The sequence below is a fragment of the Culicoides brevitarsis genome, chromosome 1 (assembly GCF_036172545.1).
Source record: "Culicoides brevitarsis isolate CSIRO-B50_1 chromosome 1, AGI_CSIRO_Cbre_v1, whole genome shotgun sequence".
NCBI lineage: Eukaryota > Metazoa > Arthropoda > Insecta > Diptera > Ceratopogonidae > Culicoides > Culicoides brevitarsis.
In genome coordinates, this window is record NC_087085.1 from 1,527,535 (window position 1) to 1,547,930 (window position 20,396).

The following is a 20,396-nucleotide window of genomic DNA, read 5'->3' on the forward strand; positions in this document are numbered from 1 at the left end:
CCGTTTAATGTTTTTGTTAGCCAAGCGTTGAGCGATTTTCCTGAACTGCGTGCTATACATTTGTTATTTTTTTTTTTTTTTATTTCAATCGTCGATAGGATGAGGAAATAGTAGAAGAAGAAAAAAAAATAGTTTTTGATAAGAAAAAAAAATCTCAGTAAATCCTTTAGTTTGCCAAATTTAAATAAATTTTTATTTATTTTTTTAGTGATGAAAAAAATCAAAACAAACAAGCGACTAAATAATTCTAATAATATTAAAAAAAAACTTTTCAAATCAAAAAAAACACACAAACACACAGAAAAATTATTTTTTGTGTACAAGAAAAATTGTGAGGAAATCAAATCCGACAAAAAAAGAGGAAACAAAGATTAGAAAAAGTTCGGCATTGTTGTAAATCATTTCCCTTAAGTGGTCGGATGACACAAGAGACGACTCTGCGAATTTATTTATTTTATTTAAATAAACTTAAATAACCGATAAAATATTTTTTTTTACTTTCGCAACAATTTATACGACAAAAAAAATTGTATTGAGAATAAAATTGAGGATAAAATCAATATTAAGCTCTAAAGCACTTTTTATTCTAATACATTAATCTTTAAAAGCGAAAATCTTTTTCTATTATTTTTTTTCCTTTTTATTCAAATCAAACGTAGGTAGATGATGGAAAACTATTTTCGAACAAAAACTATTTCAATTTAAATCCGAGATGCGTGTGTTCCATACATTTTTCCTTCGATATGTGCAAATCCCGATGAAAATGGGGCAAGTTAGCCTTTGAAATTGAATTTTTATTTGATTTAACTGATTTATAGTTTTAGTTCTCGAACACACACGAGGTTTTCGATAAAAATTGGTAAAATCGGTTTTCTGTCGTTGACAAAGTTATTAATTGTCCGTTTTATTAAAGTTATCAAGTTTGTCCTTGCGTCGAAAATGAGAAACTTGGGATTTATTATGGGATAAAAGGTTTGATGATGATGACTCTCGTCTCAAAAACAAACAAACTACGGCAATAATAATTAATTTTCCCCAAAAAGAAGATTTCTCGATAAAAGACAAACTTTTTGAAGAAGAATCAACATGCAAGAAAAACACACATATCATTAATAAGAATAACGTGATGAGGAGAAAAGTGAAACAACTCAAATACCGCAAAATAAGTGAAAAATTTTTTGTGACGAGGGAAAAAAAAAAAAAAAAAATAAAAATTTAACATACAGTAATTTATATATCATCATCATCGTTTAAATAACAATTTTGTATAACATAATAATAATTATTGTTTTGACAGCAACAATAAAATAAATTTAAATTATTTCATAATATTAATGTTATTAACTCTCATCTACTACAAAATTATTTTTTTTTTACTACTATAATATAAATAAAATATATTCGAAACAAAAAAAAATCACTAATTAATTACTCTTTTTTTTTGTAACAATATTTGCGTAGAATTAATTGACGCAATAATATTCGTATAATTTTGAAAAAAATAAAACAAAACAAACTATAAACTAATACAATAAATACACAGATCATCAAAATTGAGCTGATAATAATGAGCAATAATGTGAGCAATTTTGTTCATTTTTGTTTTTTTAATGGACGAAATAAATTTACAATATTAACATTTTTTTGTAGTTATTTTTATTTATTTTGTGGTTGCACGAAAAAAAATAAAAAAATTTTTATTATTTTTAATTATTAATTAAAACTTAATTTTTTTTTATTTAATAATTTAATTAAAAAATAATTTTTTAATTTTTTTTCTTAATTTTTATTTAATTCAAAAATTCATTTCAAAATTATTTATGATGTTCGAAAAAATATTTTAAAAAATAAATATTTAAAAAAAATATTTTTTTAAATTAAATTTTTATCAAATTTATCTATTTGATTTTTATTTTATTGAAAAATAGTTAAAATATTTAATAATAATTAATAATGTTACAAATAATTATATATTAAAAAAAAATTAATGAATTTTCAAATTAGAATTAATTAATTATTTTTTTATTTAAGTAAAATTTAAAAATAAATATTAAAAAATATTAATAGGTTTAAAAATACCATTAATAAAATTATTAATTTATTTTAAAATTTTTTATAAATTTTAAAGTTAATTAAATAAATAAAATTAAAAAAATGATTAATTAATTTTAATTTGAAAATTCATTTAATTTTATAACAAAAATAAATGTTTGAAAAATTATTTAATTTGTTTTTTCATAACATTTTTCAAATAATTCATTTTAGAATTTTATAATAAAAACTATAATGTAAAATTTATACTTAATAAATTAAAATAATAAATATTTTTTTAAATATTTTTATTATTTTTTACACAAAATAAAATATTTTAAATAAATAAATAATTAATAAATTAAATATTTTTTTTTAAATAATTATTTTGTTTTTATTTTTGAAAAAAAATATTTATTTATTATTACTTATTAATTAATTTTTTAAACACATGAATAATTATTTAAAACATTATTAATTAATATTTTAATTATTTTTCAAAAAATTAATTAATAAATTTATTTTTAATTAAAAAATTATTTTTTTTTTCATTTTTTTTTACAAAATATTTTTTTAAATCTTTTTTTAATAATTTTTTTTTCGTACAACCACAAAAAAAATAAAAATAATAATTAATTAATAATAATTTCATGAGATAAAGGTACTGATTCTTTTTTCTAATAAAAAAAAAATAAAAATGACATGCTAAAATAATAATTTTAATAATCTTAATGAAAATGATGGGCGATGTAATAATGTACAAAAATGTTGGGTGTATGAAATGAAAGGGTTTGCAGGTAATTTTTTTTATGTAATTACATTTTAAATATTGATGTCAAACTTGATTTTCCTTTTCTTATTTTTTTTTAGTAATTCTACGAACGACCAGATATCAAAAGAGAAAAAAAGAAGACAAGAGACAAGTGTTTTAATCTGTTTTCTTTGCTCTTACTACGAAAGCGAGGAAAAATAATAAGAGAAAGTTTAAACCACTTTTAACTTTTACAACAAACTTTAAGGATTCCGAACAATTCGTTTTTTAGCCAAAACATAAAAATCGAAAGTACAGAGATTATTATTTTGAGATAAATTTTGAGGCGAGAGAGAGGAGGACCGAAAAATTTGTAAACAGCAGTAATTTTGTTGTTTGAGGGGTGAATTGTCAACACAGTGAATTTTGAGTGCGATGCGATAATGGGACCGTAATAAATTTAAAGTATTTTCGGTTATCGTCTTCGGAGACGTTTCAAGTGCAAAATTTGTGTCAATGAACCACGTTTCCCGTTTTAAAAATTGATCAAAACGTGGCATGTCATCATTTTTTTCTCTTTTTATTCCTTTTTTTCTTGCTGACGCGCGTCGTCGTCGTCGTCTCGAGTCTCTTTTTACAACTACAACTACTTTTGTCGTCGTCGTTGTTATTTTTAATGCTAAGATTATTGTTATTATGATCGTCATTATTGACACAAATATCGTTTTTTGCAGCGAGAAGGACGACGATGGATGATGAAGAGGATGCCGAGAGACGATGTGTTGCTAAGCCATGATTATCCCGACATCGAGCACGAGGATGCGGAGAAAAAGGAGACACCGCGGATAATGATGATGCATTTTTATTAATAACATTATCGCTTTTTTCATCGTCAATTACGTCGTTCGCGCGTCGCAATAATCTCATTTCATCATTTTTATCAATAAAAGTGTGTCGCGTGTCGGGAAAAACTCGATTTTCCGTCGGTGACAGTGACATATCGCACGCATTAACATAACAATCGTCGGTTTTCGCGAGCCGAAAGCGGATCCTCGCAAGTGTTCGCTCAAAGTCAAGTCGGAAGATGGGAAGGAACTTTTTGCACTTCTTCGCTTTGCGTTTCATCTTCTTCTTTTTCGCATCTGCAAAAAGGGAAAAACGTCTCAGAGCAACAGAAAAAACGATAAAAGACACAAAGAGCGAGACGTACAACTTTAACCCACATTTTCTTGGCAGCACATTGCTTCATTGTTATTCCAACTAGATATTCGCTATCACAGTAATTCACAATTAACATAAATAAATTTGTCGAAAAAAAAATGAGAGTCGAGATTTTGCTCCAATTTTACTTACACCGAACTACTACCGACAAAAAGGGGCTTTAACAAAAAAACATCAGTTTCCTTTGATTTTTTTGTTTTTTAGGCCAAAAACGCCCCTCGTAGCAAAAATTTTACTTCAACATGTATTTAACAACAACAAAAATAACAAATAATCAGAAATAATGACAAAAAAAAAGAATTTCTTTTGGTAATGAAATGGTAATTAGTGCATGTACGTATGCTAAAAGGCACAAAACTCGAGGACATGTTAGTATAGTAACATTTATCAGAAACAGCGAGAGAGGCGACATCATATAGCAACACATAACGCAACGCAGAGAGAAAAAAAAGACATAAACAGTCTATTTAAGTGAAATGATCCACAAACAATTTTTATGATGATGTTCTCTAAATGCCTTTTCTTTTTCTTGCTTCGTTATTAATATTACTTTTTTTCTGATGTTACAGGGCAAACGTGTGATTTTATTTTTTTTTTTTTTTTTTTTTGTTAAAATTTTTTTATCATTATTTTTATTTTTTGTTTAATTAAATAGTCAAATTTTAAAAAAAATTTTTTCAGATTAAATTCAAATTTTTTTTATTTTTCAAAAAATTTTTAAAATTCAAAAATTTAATTTAAAATTTATTCAATATTTTAATTCAATTTTTAAAATTTTTTGTTTTTTTTCAAAATTTATTTATTTTTAAAATTTTTATTTTTTATGATAATTTTTAATTTTATTCTTTTAAATTTTAATTATTTTTTTTTAATTTCAATTTTTTTAAATATTGTTCAAAGACTGAAAAAAAAATTAATTAAAATTATTTTTTAAATGTTTAATCAAATTGACAAAAAAAGGAAATTAAATTGAACTTTATTGATAAAAAATTAAAAAAATATTTAATTTGTGAAATAAATAAAATTTTTATTGAAAAAAAAATCAGTTAATGAAATCAAAGTAATAAAATTAAATAGTAATAAAATTAAAAATTTCATATAAAATAAAAATTTAAAAAAAAATTTAAAAATTCAAAAAAATAAATTTTGTTAATTTTGTTAAAAAATTTTTAAAAATATAATATTTTTATTTAATTTAAAATAAAAAATTAGATTTTTATTTTTTTATTTTAATTTAATTATAAAATTAATATTTTTTGAATTTTTATTTTTTTATTTAAATAAATTGGCAATAAAATAAAATATTTTTTTAAAAATATATTTAATTATGTTAAAAAAATTATATTTTTATTAAAATTTTTTCTAAACTTTTTAATTAAAAAAAAATAATTTTAATTAATTAAAAATATTTTTATTATTTTTATCGAATTTATTATTAATAAAAAAAAATATAAAAAAATTAAAAAGATAATAAAATAATTTTTGATTAAATTTAAATAATTTTAATTTGAAAAAAAAAAAATAATTAAAAAAAATCTTGAAATTTTTACAAAAAAAGCACACGTTTGCCCCCTGAATGAAAAAAATGTGTATTTATGTGTGTTGGGTGTGGATGTGGACAGAATATTGCACTCACAAAATACCACAGAAAGGAACAGAGAGAAAAAAAAATACGAGAGATTATTATCGTTTAGCCAGACAACGAAAGAATAAAAAACAAGATTTTCCTCTTAATAAACATCCTTTTGCTTTATTATTGTAAAAAAAAAATCAGAGATACTTAACGCAGTGACGACACGTTCCACAATAATGAACGCCGAAACGAACGAACGACAAAAATAGATAAGAAGGACATACAAAAAAATAATAATAATAATCAAGATATTTATACTTAGTGTATGACTTATGAGGACAGAGAGTTGAGCTTGATATTCATAACGCAACAGTTCGTATATTTTTTTTAGTACCAATCTAATTTTATTACTTGCGGCTATAAAAAGACCCAAAAAATTCAATATCCTTACGTCGTTGCGAGAATTTATTTTATTTTATTGCATTTGGGATACGGTTCGGTCGGTTCCCAGCTTGCGAATGCAAAACTCGAGTAAACTCCTTGCACTTCAATGACTTCAATGTCGTGACGGAGACAATCTTCTGCGAGTTTTTCTTTTTTTTTCAACATAAAAATACAAAAAATAAAGAAAAGAGAGAGAGGGGAAGACAAAAAAAAAGTCAGAAGTGGGAAAAAATAAAAATAAATAAATAAACTTAAATTAACGCTGCTGCACACAGTTTTTTTTAATACGAAATTAAATGAATAATTAAATTTTTCTTGCAAGCGCATAGTTTTATGGGGACGACGAATGATTAATGACATGATGATGGTTCCGTTTTTTTCTCGCATTCTTTTCTGCTTTTTCTTTAATTACTCGCGAATTATTTTTTTTTAAGTTTTGTGCTGGATGTCACCGAAAATAGTAATTAATTGCTTTGAAAGGCGAGGAAATTTTGTGATATTTCATGACTGCAATATATTAAATAAATTATTTATTGATATGTTTAAATCACTACTTAGCAACTAACAACGTAAGAAACTCATCATAAGCTGTCATTAGGCCAAAGAAAGTTTTCTTTTGAAGAAAATATTTTTAGTTTTCGCTATTTGAAGGTGTTAAAAGTAATTTTCTTGAAGTGTTTAATTGATTTTTAAGAAGGAAATGGAAAAATCTTGAAATAAAAGGAAATATTTTTTTTTAAGAAAGAGGCAATGTTTTCATAAAAATGTTTGAAAAAGTAAAGAGTTCAAGTATTTTTAAACGTCAAACATTAGTTATATATTTTTTTTTTTTTTGAAAAAAAAATTTTTTTTCATATTTATGTAAAAAAAAAAATATCGTAAAAGCTTAATTTTTGTTGAATTTGAGCTTTTAATATATTGTCAAAAATTAAAATATTATTAAAAAAAATAATTAATAATTTTCGAATAATTTTAATAAAAAAAATTGTTTTGTGAGTGATTTTTTAAAATTTTCTTTAAATTTTAAATTAATTAATATTTCAAAAAAATAATTTTTAATTTTTATCTGAAATAAAATATTTAAATTTATTGAATAAAAATTTAAAATAAAATTTAAAAAATTTCGAATAATTTTAGAAAAAATAAATTATTTTTAATTCAATTTCAGTAATTTTTTAATCATTTACTTTTAGAATCAAAACTAAATTAAAGAAAATTTAATTGTCTTTTTATAATTATTTGAAATTAATTTTTTATTCAACAAATTTAAATATTTGTTTTGAAAAGATATCAAAAAATATTTTTTTTATTTTAAAAATTAAAATATTGAAATTTAATAAATTTTCTTATGTAATAAATTATTAAAGAAAATAAAAATTTTTTAAATGAAAAAAAAATCTTAAAAAAAAAGTATATAAGGAAGTTAAAAAATTATATTTTTTAAAATGACTAAATTAAAATAAAATAAAAAAAAAATTAAAATAAAATAAAAAAAAATTAAAAAAAATAAAATTTAATAAATTTTAAATAATAAATTAATTTTAATTTTTGCGAATTTTTAATTTAAAAATAAAAATTAATTAATAAAAATAATAAAATTTTAAATTAATTATTTTGAACATTTTTTTTAAACTGACAATAATAATTTTAGTTTTTTGACAAAATAAATAATTTTTTTAATGTGTGAAAAATAAAAAATTTCAAGAAATTTTAATAAAAATTAATTTCATGAAAGGAAAAATGAAAGTTTCTTTGGCCTAATGCGCTTTCGATAGCATTACAGCATTTATTAGAGAAAGAGAGTGGGAGAAGCTGTGTGTGTCTGTACTTAGTTCGCAACTCACTCAATTAAACGCAATTATTATTCTATTATTATTATTATGGACTAAAGTTTGACAGAATTCTATAAATAGGCGGCGGCGAAGAGAGAGAGAGAATCAATTAATCATGTCTCTTGTCTTGTGTTATGTGTAAGACTTCATCAGATAAATAATTAATCCCCAAACGCAGGATGTAATGCCAATCCAAATCGGATAATTATTTCGCAAGGAAAGAACTCTTTGTCTCGAGTAATTTGAGCCTTTGGTCGTCTTTTTAGTGCTCGTTCTGTCTTTGTACCGATTGTTATTGTTTATGTCTTCATCGGTCGATGGGGAGGATGATTGATCATGAGATGGATGAGATGATGGTGAAAATGATGATTCAGAGGCACTCAAGCACGTATTATTGAACTCATTATTATTATCAGTACCGATTTGATATTCTTTGGCAAACTGTTGGAGCTCGGCTTCGTCGTGCAGCAACTCGTCGCTGTTCAAGCTGCTACTCGCGCATTCGTCCGACATGCTTTGGTTGCTGTTCTCGAGCGCTGCAACGGTCGTCGGCACCACAAAGACGTCGTCATGGGTGATTTCCTCGTCGCATTTCGTCACAAGATCCTCATTTTCCGTCGCCGAATCCGAATATTCCGTCAAATATTTCGACAAAATTTGCTTTTCGAATTCCGTGAGTTCGCAACTGAGATTTGCTTCGAATTTTGCGCTGTTATCGTCTTCCGTCGCATCCACGGGAGTCGTCGTTGCCTCGTCGAGATCTTTCTCATTGACGCTCATTTCGGCGACAAATTTCTCGTCATATTCCGCCGTTCGTTTGCGCCCGAAGTCTTTGCTCATTTTTTTGTTGTGGTATCTGCCTTGATTGAGACTGTGCTTGCGCGAATGATGAAAATTGGCATCCAGCAGGGACGAAGGCATTTTTGCATCCAAGCTGTGTTGATGCTGGAGCAAATATGCAGCGGTAGCTGGCGAGGAAGACATGTGACTCAGTTCGGGATGCAGTTGTTGCGGTTGCGACGATAAACCGAGGACAGACGATGATGCGGTTGCCGTTCTCATCAACACTGTGCGGGGTTTTTTGTGCGTTTTTTGGTTAAACGATTTTTACGGTTTATAAAGAAAAATACGAAAAAAGGGAAAACTATGTTAAAAAATATTTTTCTTTTTAATAAAAAACATTTTTTTTATCCCAAAAATTCTTCTTCTGATCTTTCCTAACTTTTTCTTTTTGGTAAAAAAAAATCAAGTATCGCATGTTAAATTTTTTAAATTGGGGATCTGAGGGTCGAATTGTGTCGCATTTTACGAAATATCAGGCGTTTTCTTATTTTTTTTATTTTTTTTTTAATTTTTTTAAAAATTATTTTTTATTTTTTTAAATTATATTTTTTTTAATTAAAAATATTTTAATTAATTTCTTCAGAAATTTTTTAAAATAAAATTTTAATTTATTTTTGAATAAAATTTTTTAAAATTTTCATAAATTTAAAGAAATTAATAAATTATTTTTTATTAATTTTTTTTTTTTAATTTTTTTGAACGATTAATTGAATTTAAAAAAAAAATTAATTAAAAAAATTTTAATTTATAAAAATAAAAAAAAAATTGTAAATTCATTATTTTTTTTGTAAAACTTTTTTTTACTTTTTAAAAAAATATTTCTTTTAATTAATTTTATTTTTAATTTTAATTTTTTATTTAAATTTATTTTTTAAAAAAATTTTAAAAATTAAAATAAATAAAAAATAAATAGAAATTGAATTTTATTCAATAAAAAACAGTTGAAATTTTTAATAAATTTAAGAAAATTAACAAATTAATTTTTTTATTTATTTTTTTAAATTTATATGAATGATCAATTAAATAAAAAAAATTAAATTAAACTTAATAAAAAATTGTAAATTTTATTTAAAAAAAATAAATATTTTTTAATAATAAAAAAATTAAACCAGGCGTTTCCACGCGTATAAAAAAAATTTTTTTTTCAACAAAATAAATCGTGTCGGTTTTTATGAAACCAAAACAAAAAAAGATTTATTACATGAGTTGCATGGAAAAATCTTTCTGACCATGAAATCAATATTCATATTTTGTGTTTGTTGGAAAAAATAAAACACACACGTGAAAAGTTTTTTTAAAACATTGACAAGACAAATTATTCTCATGACAGTTTCAAGGAAGTCGTTCCGCAAACGCTTCGTAGGCACAAAACAAATTTTTGCATAAAACGAAGTTTTGCTTTGTCCGCCGCCAAAAATATTCTTAAAATGCAACAACTGGAATAAATTTTTGCAGACAGTGTGTAATAAAAATTTATCTTTCTTAATATATTTTATTGTCGTCCTGACTTGCTGTGTGTTTGTGGGTGTGTGTTTTTTGTTTGCTTGTTGGTGCGCTTGTACATTTTTTTTATTAGATCTCTTGTAAATTTTGGCAAAACTGATTTTTTATATTTTAATTCGGGGTTTCAGACAAACGACAACGACACAACAGATGACAAACGAACATGAACTAAAAGCACATTTTATGTACAATTTTTGTTTTGTGTGACGTGAAAAATTCAGTTTTTCGGACAAAACGTTTTTTTTAATTTTTTTGTTTCCCTTCACCGTGACTTGAGAGATTTCTGATGAATAAAGTGTATTTTTGTGTTATCCCACCCACCATTTTAAGAACAAAAGCTACATCTAACTACCACTAACATAATGCGTGATGCATTTTTTTGAAATAATACAGAAAAAAATGAAAATTTTGACAATACCAAATTTATGTTCACAGAATGCAAATTAAAGATAATTTTGAGAGGAAAATAAAAATAAATGAAAAATGGAAAAGAGACACTTACATCCTTCTGCTGACTCAAGACGTTGCTGTAACTCCTTAATTTGCATGTCTTTGCGTTTCAAGTCGCTGCCGATGGATTCGAATCGTGCTCTTGTTTCACGAAGGTCTCTGAAAAATTATCAAAAATTTTATTAATATTTTTTTTTAATAAAATTACTTAAATTTAATTTAAAAAAATATTTAAATTAAAAATAATTATTTAAAAAAAATATTTTTACTTAATTTTAAAAAACAAATTTAATTTTAAAAATTATATAACATAAATTTAAATAAAAAAAAAAAATTTAAAAAAATAATTCAAATTAAGTTAAATAATTAAACTATCAAATGATTTTAATTAAACAAAATTAAATTTTTAAATGAAAAAATAAAAATTAATTTAAAAAATTAAATTTTAAATTGAGAACAATAAATTTTTTTTTAATTATTTAATTATTTTATTAAAAAAAAATAAATTATTAAAGGAAAAATTATTCTAATTTCATTAAAAAATATTTTATCTTGAAGAAAAAAAAAATAAATCAAATTAATTTAATTAATTTTTACATTTATTGATGTTATAAGAATTTTTCCTTAATTATTTTTTTTTTATTAATTTTAATTTAAAATTTTATTTTTTCATTTAAAAATTTTAATTTTTGAAAATTTATTTTCTTTTAGAAATTTAATCAAAAAAATTTCAAAATAAATTAAATAAAAATTGATTTTAAATTAAATTTTTAAATTAAAATAAAGAAAACATACTTTTGTGACGCGACCAACTCAGCACGAGTACGACTCAATTCCTCAGAAATAGCAGCTTTGGCTTGAATTTCGCTCTGTAACGAGCTCTGCAAATTGAGCAACTCCATTTTGTCGAGTTTTTGTGATCGACGATTGCGCCAATTTTTGTCTGTATTATTTGTATTCAGAGAACCTAAAAGAAAAAATTCCAAAATTTAATGAAAATTCCTCAAAACATAAAAAAATCCTTACCTGAATGTTTCAAATAATCAATCTCCTCAGTCATTTTCGTAGCTAATGCCTGCAAATAGCCACGAGCATCCTTTTCATCCGACACCCATTGAATAATTTCCTGAATTTGTCGTTCCCATTGACTAATCGCTTGTCGCTTCGTGCGCAACTCTTCGTAATCGCTGTCAGCTTGCATCTTCTCCGCCTGCATGCGACGATTACTTTCGCTCAACATCTCCAATTCGCTAATTAACTTGCGATTATCGTCGAGCAACATTTTCTTTTCGCGTTCGTGTCGCTTTCGCAGCTCCAAAATTGTTTCCTCGTTATCGGTGAACGACTCCAAGCGACTAGCATCTAATTTTTCGCGTAATTGTGCGAGTTCTAATTGTAAAAGCTCCTTTAGGGTCTCGCCTTCGTTGAGTTGTTCACGCAGGGAGGCAAGTTCAACGTTGAAACGGGATTGTTGCGAGTTCAGTTTTTCGGTGTATTCGACCTCGAGACGTTCGAGTTCGAGACGGAAGGAATCTGCAGTTGACATGCCGAGACTTTGGGATGATCCGAGATCGGATGAGCTGCGAGAACGGGCTTCAGTTTGCAATTGACGGCAATATTCTTCAGATCTTTCACGGATTTGGCGTTCCTGAAATGAGAAATTTTGTGAATTAATTTTTGTTTAATTTTTAAAAAAATATTTTTTTATTATTTGTTTTTATTAAAATTAAAATTAAATTAATAAAATAATTATTTAAATCAATTTTATGAAATTAAATTTTATAAAATAAAAATTAAAAAAAAAAAATAAATTTTATAATTTAAATAATTTAAACTTTAAAAATTTATTCTAATAAAAAAATTATAAAAAAAAATAAATAAAATTATTTTTTTTCCAATTTAAATTCAAAATGGTTAAAAATAAATTTTGAAAAAAAAAATAAATATTTTGAATATTAAAAAAATAATAAAAAAAATTTCAAATAAATTAAAATTTAATAAAATTAGTTAAATCATTAAATATATTAATTTTAATTAAAAAAATTAAATTAAAATCAAAATTTTATACAAATTATTTTTCTTCAATTTTTAATTAAAAAATTAAAAAAATTAATTTTAAACAAAAAAAAATTAAAATAATAAAAAATATTTTAATCAAAATAAAAAAAATAAAATAATTTTTTTAGAAAAAAATATTTCAATCAAAATAAAAAAAAAATAAATAATTTTTCTCTTAATTTAAAAAAAAAGGTTTTAAAAATAAAAAAAAAATTAAATTAATTTAAATAATTAAAAAATCAAATAAAAAAATAATTTTAAGCTAAATTTAATTATTTAAATTTTTTTATGATTTTTTTTTATTAAATGAAATTTTTAAATAAATTTTTTCAAATTCTTACCTTATTAGCTTCCGTTAACGCATCCTCCAAACGAGATTCCAATTCTCTACGAGATTTCTCGTACTTTCGAATGTCATTTCTCAGCGTGTCAACTTTTTGCATCGCCATTTCGAGTTCTTCCTCCTTATCTCTCACTTGTCGTGACAATTTCTGCTTTTGCGTTCGCAAATCCGACAATTTATCCGTAACCTCGGTATATTCATCCATTGCTAATTTTCGTTGGGCGATCGCATCTTTGAGTTCTTTCTCCTGTATCTTCAAACGTTCAAGTCCATCTTGCTTTTCCTTTGCCAAATCTTCCTTTTCCGCCTTCAAAATTCGAATTGTCTTTTCCATTTCGCGAATTTTCGCTTCAACTGCCCCGTCGATCGTGTCACTGCCAAATCCTCTTTGAACATCGCCTTTTTCAATACTTTTTATGTGATTTTCGAGTTCGCAGTTTCTTTTTGTCAAGATATTTATCTCTTCTTGCAACTTTCGTGTGCTATCAGGACTCAAGCGTTTTTCTTCGCTGATGATGGAAGAAGCGGATTTTGTTCCGTTGTTCAAAATCGAGGGAGAACTTTCGCTCGAGACGAATTCTCGGAAGATTCTGCCGCAATCTGACATGCAACTGCCTTGGGTGAAGGTGAAACCGATGAAATGGGAGATGATGTCCCGTAAATGCTGAGTTCGCAATCGGAGGTACGGCGTCGGAGAGACGAATATCGTTGTCATCTACGTCAAAATTCGACGTATCTGTTGGACTAGAGACTTCGGGTATGTATGGCGCTTGTCCCAAACGCAGCGTATCCCAATCGATTCCCTCGAACCACGGATGTTTCTTGAAATCCAGGATGCCATTTTGCCCGAGACGAAACTCCGGAGCGCAAATGAGGCGTTTTATCAGATCTTTCGCGTTATCGCTGACCGTGAAATCGGGATCGTCATTCGGAAAATCGAACGAATTCTTGTGATTCATAATTTTTCCGTATGTTTCGACCAAACTTTCTGCATAAAAGGGCGTTTCGCCATACAACATCTCGTACATGCACACGCCAAGGGACCACCAATCGCATTCCGGGCCATATTTCCCTTGCCCGTCTTCCATTGCCCTTAAAATCTCGGGTGAAATGTAATCTGGCGTGCCTACAGCGACATTCGACTGAACCATTCCATGCGGACCGAGCTTTAAACACGATCCAAAGTCAGCTAATCGAATATGCCCACTTGCATCGAGCACAATGTTATCCGGTTTTATATCGCGATGCACATAACGCAACTGATGAATACTGTCGATAGCCAAAACCATTTCGGCAATGTAAAAGCGAGCCATGTCTTCGGGCAGGCGATCCTCGAATTTGCTCAGGAGCGTCAATAAATCGCCGCCGCAATAGTAATCCATCACTAAATACAGGTTCGTGTCGTCTTGAAAGGCAAAATGGAGATTTGTGATCCATCGACGATCGCCGAACACGAGAACGTCACGTTCTTCGCGAAAACAGGCGGTTTCGGCGCGCTTTAACATCTCCCATTTGTTGAGGATTTTCATGGCAAATACTTGGTTCGTGTTGTTCATGCGTACGACGCATACTTCGCCGAACGCGCCGCGTCCTATTACTTTTAACACTTCGAAGTCATCGCGTGTGAGGCGCAATTGTTTTACTGTGATGACGATGTTTTTTACTAAAATGAAAGAAAAATTAAAATTATTAATTTTAGAAGTTATAAAAAATTAAAAAGAAGAAATTTATCGCATTTCAAAATTTTTTTTGAGAAATTTTTTATCATTATTATAAAAAAATTTCAAATTACGTTCGAACGAACATTTAAAAATTTTGACAATATTAACACGGAAAAAAAATTTAAATTCGTACGGTTTAAAAGTTAAATTTGGTCAGTTAATTGTTTAATTTGTTCAGTTAATTGTTAAACTCTGACAGTTTAACAGTTAAACTATAGTAGTTAAATGTTAAACTGTCAGAGTTTAACAATTAACTGAACAAATTAAACAATTAAAAAATTTAACTTTTAAAAGTAAAAAAATTAAATGAAAGATTAAAAAAAATTAGAAAAAAAAATTAATTTAAACATAAATACTTAATAATTTAATTAATAAAAAAAAAATTAATTAAAAAGTATAAAAAAATAATTATAAATATTCGAAAATGATTTAAGGGGTAAAAAAATAAAACATATTGATTTTTTTTTTAAAGGAAAGTGAGATATTTTTTAAGATTCTCCTTTAAAAAAATTCAATATAGCTTAATATTATTTTTTTTAAATTTTCCTCATATTATAGTTATTTTTTTTTAATTTTGCTAATTAATTTTTTTTTAAATTAATTTTTTTTTTCTAATTTTTTTACTGTGTTAAATTTTTTTAATATTTTTGCTATCCCTTCGATAACTTATTTTTTTTCTGAATTTTTAATGATTTTTTTTTTTTTTGCATTTTTCAATTATTTTAACAAATTCACGAAAATTTTTAAGAATCTCGTATTTGATTTGTTTAATTTGATTTTGTTTAATTTTTTATAATTTCTTGAACTTGAGTAATTAATAAAAAATCTTTTAAATAATTTCATAATTTTCACAAAAAAATCTACTTTTTTCAATATTTTTAAATTGTTTATATTTTTTTTCAATTTTTTTCTTAATTCTTTTAATTCAAAAAAAAAAAATTATTATCAAATTTTTGCTCATAAAAATTTAAAATTTGATGCATTTTTTTAAATTTTTTCGCTTTTTCACATTTTTTCAGAATTTAAAAAAAAATGTCTAAATTTTTTTTATTTAATTGAACATCAAAACTTTTAATAATTTTTTTTTTAATTTTCCGAATTCTCACGATTTTTCTTCCCAAAAATTTGACTCATATTCAAAAAATCTTTGAAATGCGATAAAAACCTCTCACAAAATCTTACTTAATTCAATGAAATCTGAGACAGTTTTCTCCCTCCTTAGCGACGAATTGCAACACTCGTCATAGAGAACCATCAAACAATCGAGCAACGTTTCAATCGACAAGAATTTCCCGGATGGCAGTAATTCCGTCAACTTTGTGAGGTGAGCCAAAGGCGTGCCGTTATCGACCATCAACGAGTCTAATTGTCGTAGGCGATTCGCTCCAGACATAGTGATGACTAAAAAAAAATATTTTCATTAAAAATAAACAAATTGCGAGAAAAAATAATTTACTCACCCGACATGCTCGTAAGTTGTGACTCAGTCATGTTGTTCACTATGTCTCGTTAGGCAACTTTTTCGAATTTTCCTCTGTTGATTTTATTTTTTGATGCTGATGTGAGTTTTTTTACGTCTTGTTTACTACTTCTTCTTTGCTTTTTTCCTTGTTTTCTGCGTGAGAAAGACATGCACACCGACGAGCACGCAAAATTATTTGTCGATAGTGCGCCGTGTGTTGTGAATCGTCGTCAAACTACTTGAATCGCTGTGAAAAAAAAAACAAAAGAAACGAGGTTAGAGACTTGATAAGAGCAATTACTCGCGAAAAAATCGATTAAATTTGTTCGGTTGACACCTCAAAACACGAGATTTAAAGTTTTTCTGACTCGATGACACACGTCGGTGGTCGACAAAGGAAAACAGAAGTTTTTTTTCGTAACCATTAGAGTTCAACACAAATGCGGTCACACACAAATACACGAGAATGAAGGGATGTAGACGGCTTCGTCTCGTGTCTCACTCATAAAAATTAGTTTTTTTTTTGGCAAAAATCTCCCCTTCGACATTTTTCGCAAATTATTTTTGGGGATCGATTCCCTTTTTTTTCGTCTTTTTCCTTCGTTTTTGATGGCAAACAGACACATGAATGACTAATTGTTGTCTGGTTTCGTGATAAATGTCTTACCATCATCTCTTAAAGTAATTTTATCGCAACTCGAGGAAAAGCGGAAGACGGCTCTGACATTTTTCATGAACGAAACGCAACATTTCTCTCGCACACACACAGAAATTTTGCCGGTGTGTGTCGAGAATTTCCCTTTCGTCGTACGGCGGTTGTAGTAAAAAGTATCGATTTTTCGCATGCGGCGACCGACAATGTCGTACAACTGAACAGAATTTCCATCAACAAATCATTATATATTGCACACGACTCGATGGCACACGAAAACTCTTCGAAGACGATACGACGATGCCCAAAAATACAAATAAATTTTCTTTGTTTTGACAATTTTTATACATTTGTATCTCTCTCGATGAACGCGTTTTATTAGCTTTTTATGTATATTTAACCGATAAATTTGCACTTTGTGTGTTTGCGTTTGTATTTGCTTTCGATTTATTATTGCTCAAGTTTACTTTTTCGGCTGTTTAGATATGAGTTGCTTGCTGAATTTGGCAGAATTTAGGAAAAAAAGTGAATTTCAAGTGCAAAGTAGTGTGGGAAATTTGGAATAATGTGCCGGCTGTCACTGATTTAATTTCGTAAATGAGTGAATTTCATGTCTGGAAATTTAAACAACTGACGGAAAATTAGTTTTTCACTTATTTTATGAATTCCTTTAACTTTTGTCTTCAAACAATAAATTTGTATATTTTTTCACATTTTAAAATTTTTTATCAATTTTTCTGAATGAACTGTTTTTAGCAAAAACAATTAAATTTGTAATTTTTAGTATTTTTTTAATTTAATTTTATTTTTTTTTTTTTATTTTTTTAATTTTTTATTTATTTATTATTTTTCACTTTTTAATTTTTATTTATTTTTTTCGACCTCCAAATTTTTTATAAATTTTATAAAAAGAAATAATTTTATTTTTTTTAATTTTTAGACACTTTTCGAATTTTTTCTTTTAATTTATTAAAATATTAATTTTTATTTAAAAAAAAATAATTTAAATTTTGATATTTTTTTTTTAATTTATTTTAATTTTTTTACGAATTTAAAAAAAATGTAACACATTATTAGATTTTATTTAGAATTCTTTGCTTTTAATTTTTTAATATTAATTTTGATTGTAAAATTTAATTAATTTAAATTTTTATATTTAATGAAAACATTAAAAATTATTTAAGAAAATTAAAATTTTTTTAAATTTTTCAAAAAATTTTTGCATCTTTAAAAAAAAATTGGTTATTAAATGTCGAAAAATTACTCAAATTACAATTTTTTTAAGTTTTAGTTTCATTTTTTAACAAAAAATTAAAAACTTCTTTGAATATTTTGTTAAAATTTAATCAAACTGGAATCCAACGAAACATTTTTGACTAAAGAATGATGAAATCAAACAATCAAAAGTCTCTCGAGTACCAAAAACCTCTTACATTTCAGCGAAACAATAGCTGAAAAATGAGTTAAATCTCGTCAGCATGTCATTGATGAGTCACACAATCGATCGAAAGACACAAATTTTTACAAAACTCGTAAATACTTTTACTTTTCGACTGTAACGTTGTTCAAGTCTCGCTTAGAAGGTGATATTTTCGAAGGTCAATCTAATGCTCTAGAATTGAAGTTTCAAAAATTTCCGAGTCGCCAAACCGGTTTCAATTTTCCCAAACGTCGACCGGAATAAAAGTTAAGTGAAGTAAAGTACATGTTCATATGCAAATCTCTCTCGAATAGTAGATCACAAGTGCGCGAATGTGTTGTACTACTTCAATAAAATTTGAAAATAAAACTTTTTTTCTTTCTTTTCTCTCGAATCTTTCTGCTCTCTCTCGCCGCGGATCTCTTGTTGTTTTTATTTATTTTTTTTCGTAGCGAGCGGCATGAACGAATGTGTGATGTTTATAAATCAATTCGTGCAATTGGAATGCAAATATTAGCATGGGTCGTTCGTACACACCCGCAAAACACAAATAATATGAAAAAGTACATTGGCGATTTTTTTTTTGTTCGTTTCTGTTGTTATTTTCATCTATATTGACAGTAAAATGTGTTGTGTACTCATTATTGTTGCGCTATCTGATCATCTATGCAAATCCAAGTCAAGTTAGGCGGAAGCGATGAACGAAAATTTTTTTTACTTTTTTCGATAAAAAAAATAATTTTCTATAAAATTTTTGAAAGTTTGAATTAGAAAAAATAATTTTCAAATTTTTAACGGTCATTTTTTGAATTGACATTTACGAATTTTTAATCAAAATTGACTGAAAATTGAAAAACTTAATAAAAAATTTAATTTTAAGAGAATTTTAGAAGAAAAATTTAATCTAAAAGTTAAAATTTTTATAATTTTCAATGAAAAAAAATTTTTTTCGACAAATTTAATTTTTTTTAAAAATATGAATTAGCAAGAAGCGATTTTCAAATTTCAATTATTTTTTGTATAATTTATTTTAATAAAAATCGAGTTTTAACTTTAAGTTAAAAAAAAATTTAAAAAAAAAATCTTTATATTGTTTTTTAAATAAAAATTCATTAAAAAAATAAAAAAAATAAAAAAAATTTTTTGAATTTCTTTAAATAAAAAAAAGTTTTAAAATTTTTAAGCGGTTGAAGCGATTTACAAATTTCAATAATTTTTTATAGTTTATTTTTTTAAATTTTATGATTTATGAGCAAAAAAAAATTAAATTTTAAAGTAAATTGTCATAAAATTTTTTATCATAAAAATTATTTAAAAAAAAAATTTATTTAAAAAAAAATTAAAATAAAAAATATGAAAAATATTTTCACTCATCGCATCAGCCTAAAGTCGAATTTTTTTTTTTGCACGATCATCCACGAATATTCTCATGGTCTTTTGTCCTTGGCCCTTTACTTTATTTTTTTGACAGAATCGAGTCATTATGAGAAAAGTCTTCGATGAATGAATGAAAAAAAATCGAGAATTTTTAGAGATGAAACACACTTTAAATATTCGTTTAATGAGACAGAACTCGTCGTCGTCGTCTCGTCCCGTACTTAATATTATTTTTGGCACACACAAAATTTTCTCTATTTTTTATAAATATTTTATTTTATGTCTATTTAGCTAGTTAGTTAGGTACATGGATGGCCTCCGAGCAAAGTCAATTTCTCAATTATTATTTTTTTTGGATATTCCCGACATCGATACACGATCGGAGCGAGATATTTACACAGCAGAACGAAACCAAACAATAATTTTGTTTTAAAAATGGAAAAGTAAGAGGTCAAGAAGTCAAATATGGTATTAGTGCAGAAAAAATATCATTTTAGCTCTACCTGTCTAAAGCAATTCAATACAAAGCGATTTTTTAAATAAGGAAATAGACAACTTTTTTAAAATTATTTAGAACAATGCTTATTAGCATATTATCACTTGATGCACATATACGAGAAGGTAGCAGCGAGGCACAAGACAATCAAGTGTCTCTTTTTCAATTATTATGGATATCACATACTTTTTATGATATTCCCTTCCTTCCGATTCTTAT

The 20,396-nt window shown here is 25.6% G+C and overlaps 1 protein-coding gene across 1 annotated transcript in view; it reads right to left on the minus strand.

Moving 5' to 3' along the window:
* LOC134827922 (serine/threonine-protein kinase Genghis Khan) overlaps window positions 1-20,396 on the minus strand; it is a 57,155-nt gene that overhangs the window by 36,253 nt on the left and 506 nt on the right. Inside the window, 8 exon segments of the mRNA XM_063840812.1 lie at window positions 2-52; window positions 10,701-10,807; window positions 11,444-11,615; window positions 11,675-12,296; window positions 13,048-13,689; window positions 13,691-14,712; window positions 15,953-16,171; window positions 16,231-16,479. Of these exon segments, the coding sequence (XP_063696882.1) occupies window positions 2-52; window positions 10,701-10,807; window positions 11,444-11,615; window positions 11,675-12,296; window positions 13,048-13,689; window positions 13,691-14,712; window positions 15,953-16,171; window positions 16,231-16,261 (2,866 nt within the window). The 5' untranslated portion in view covers window positions 16,262-16,479.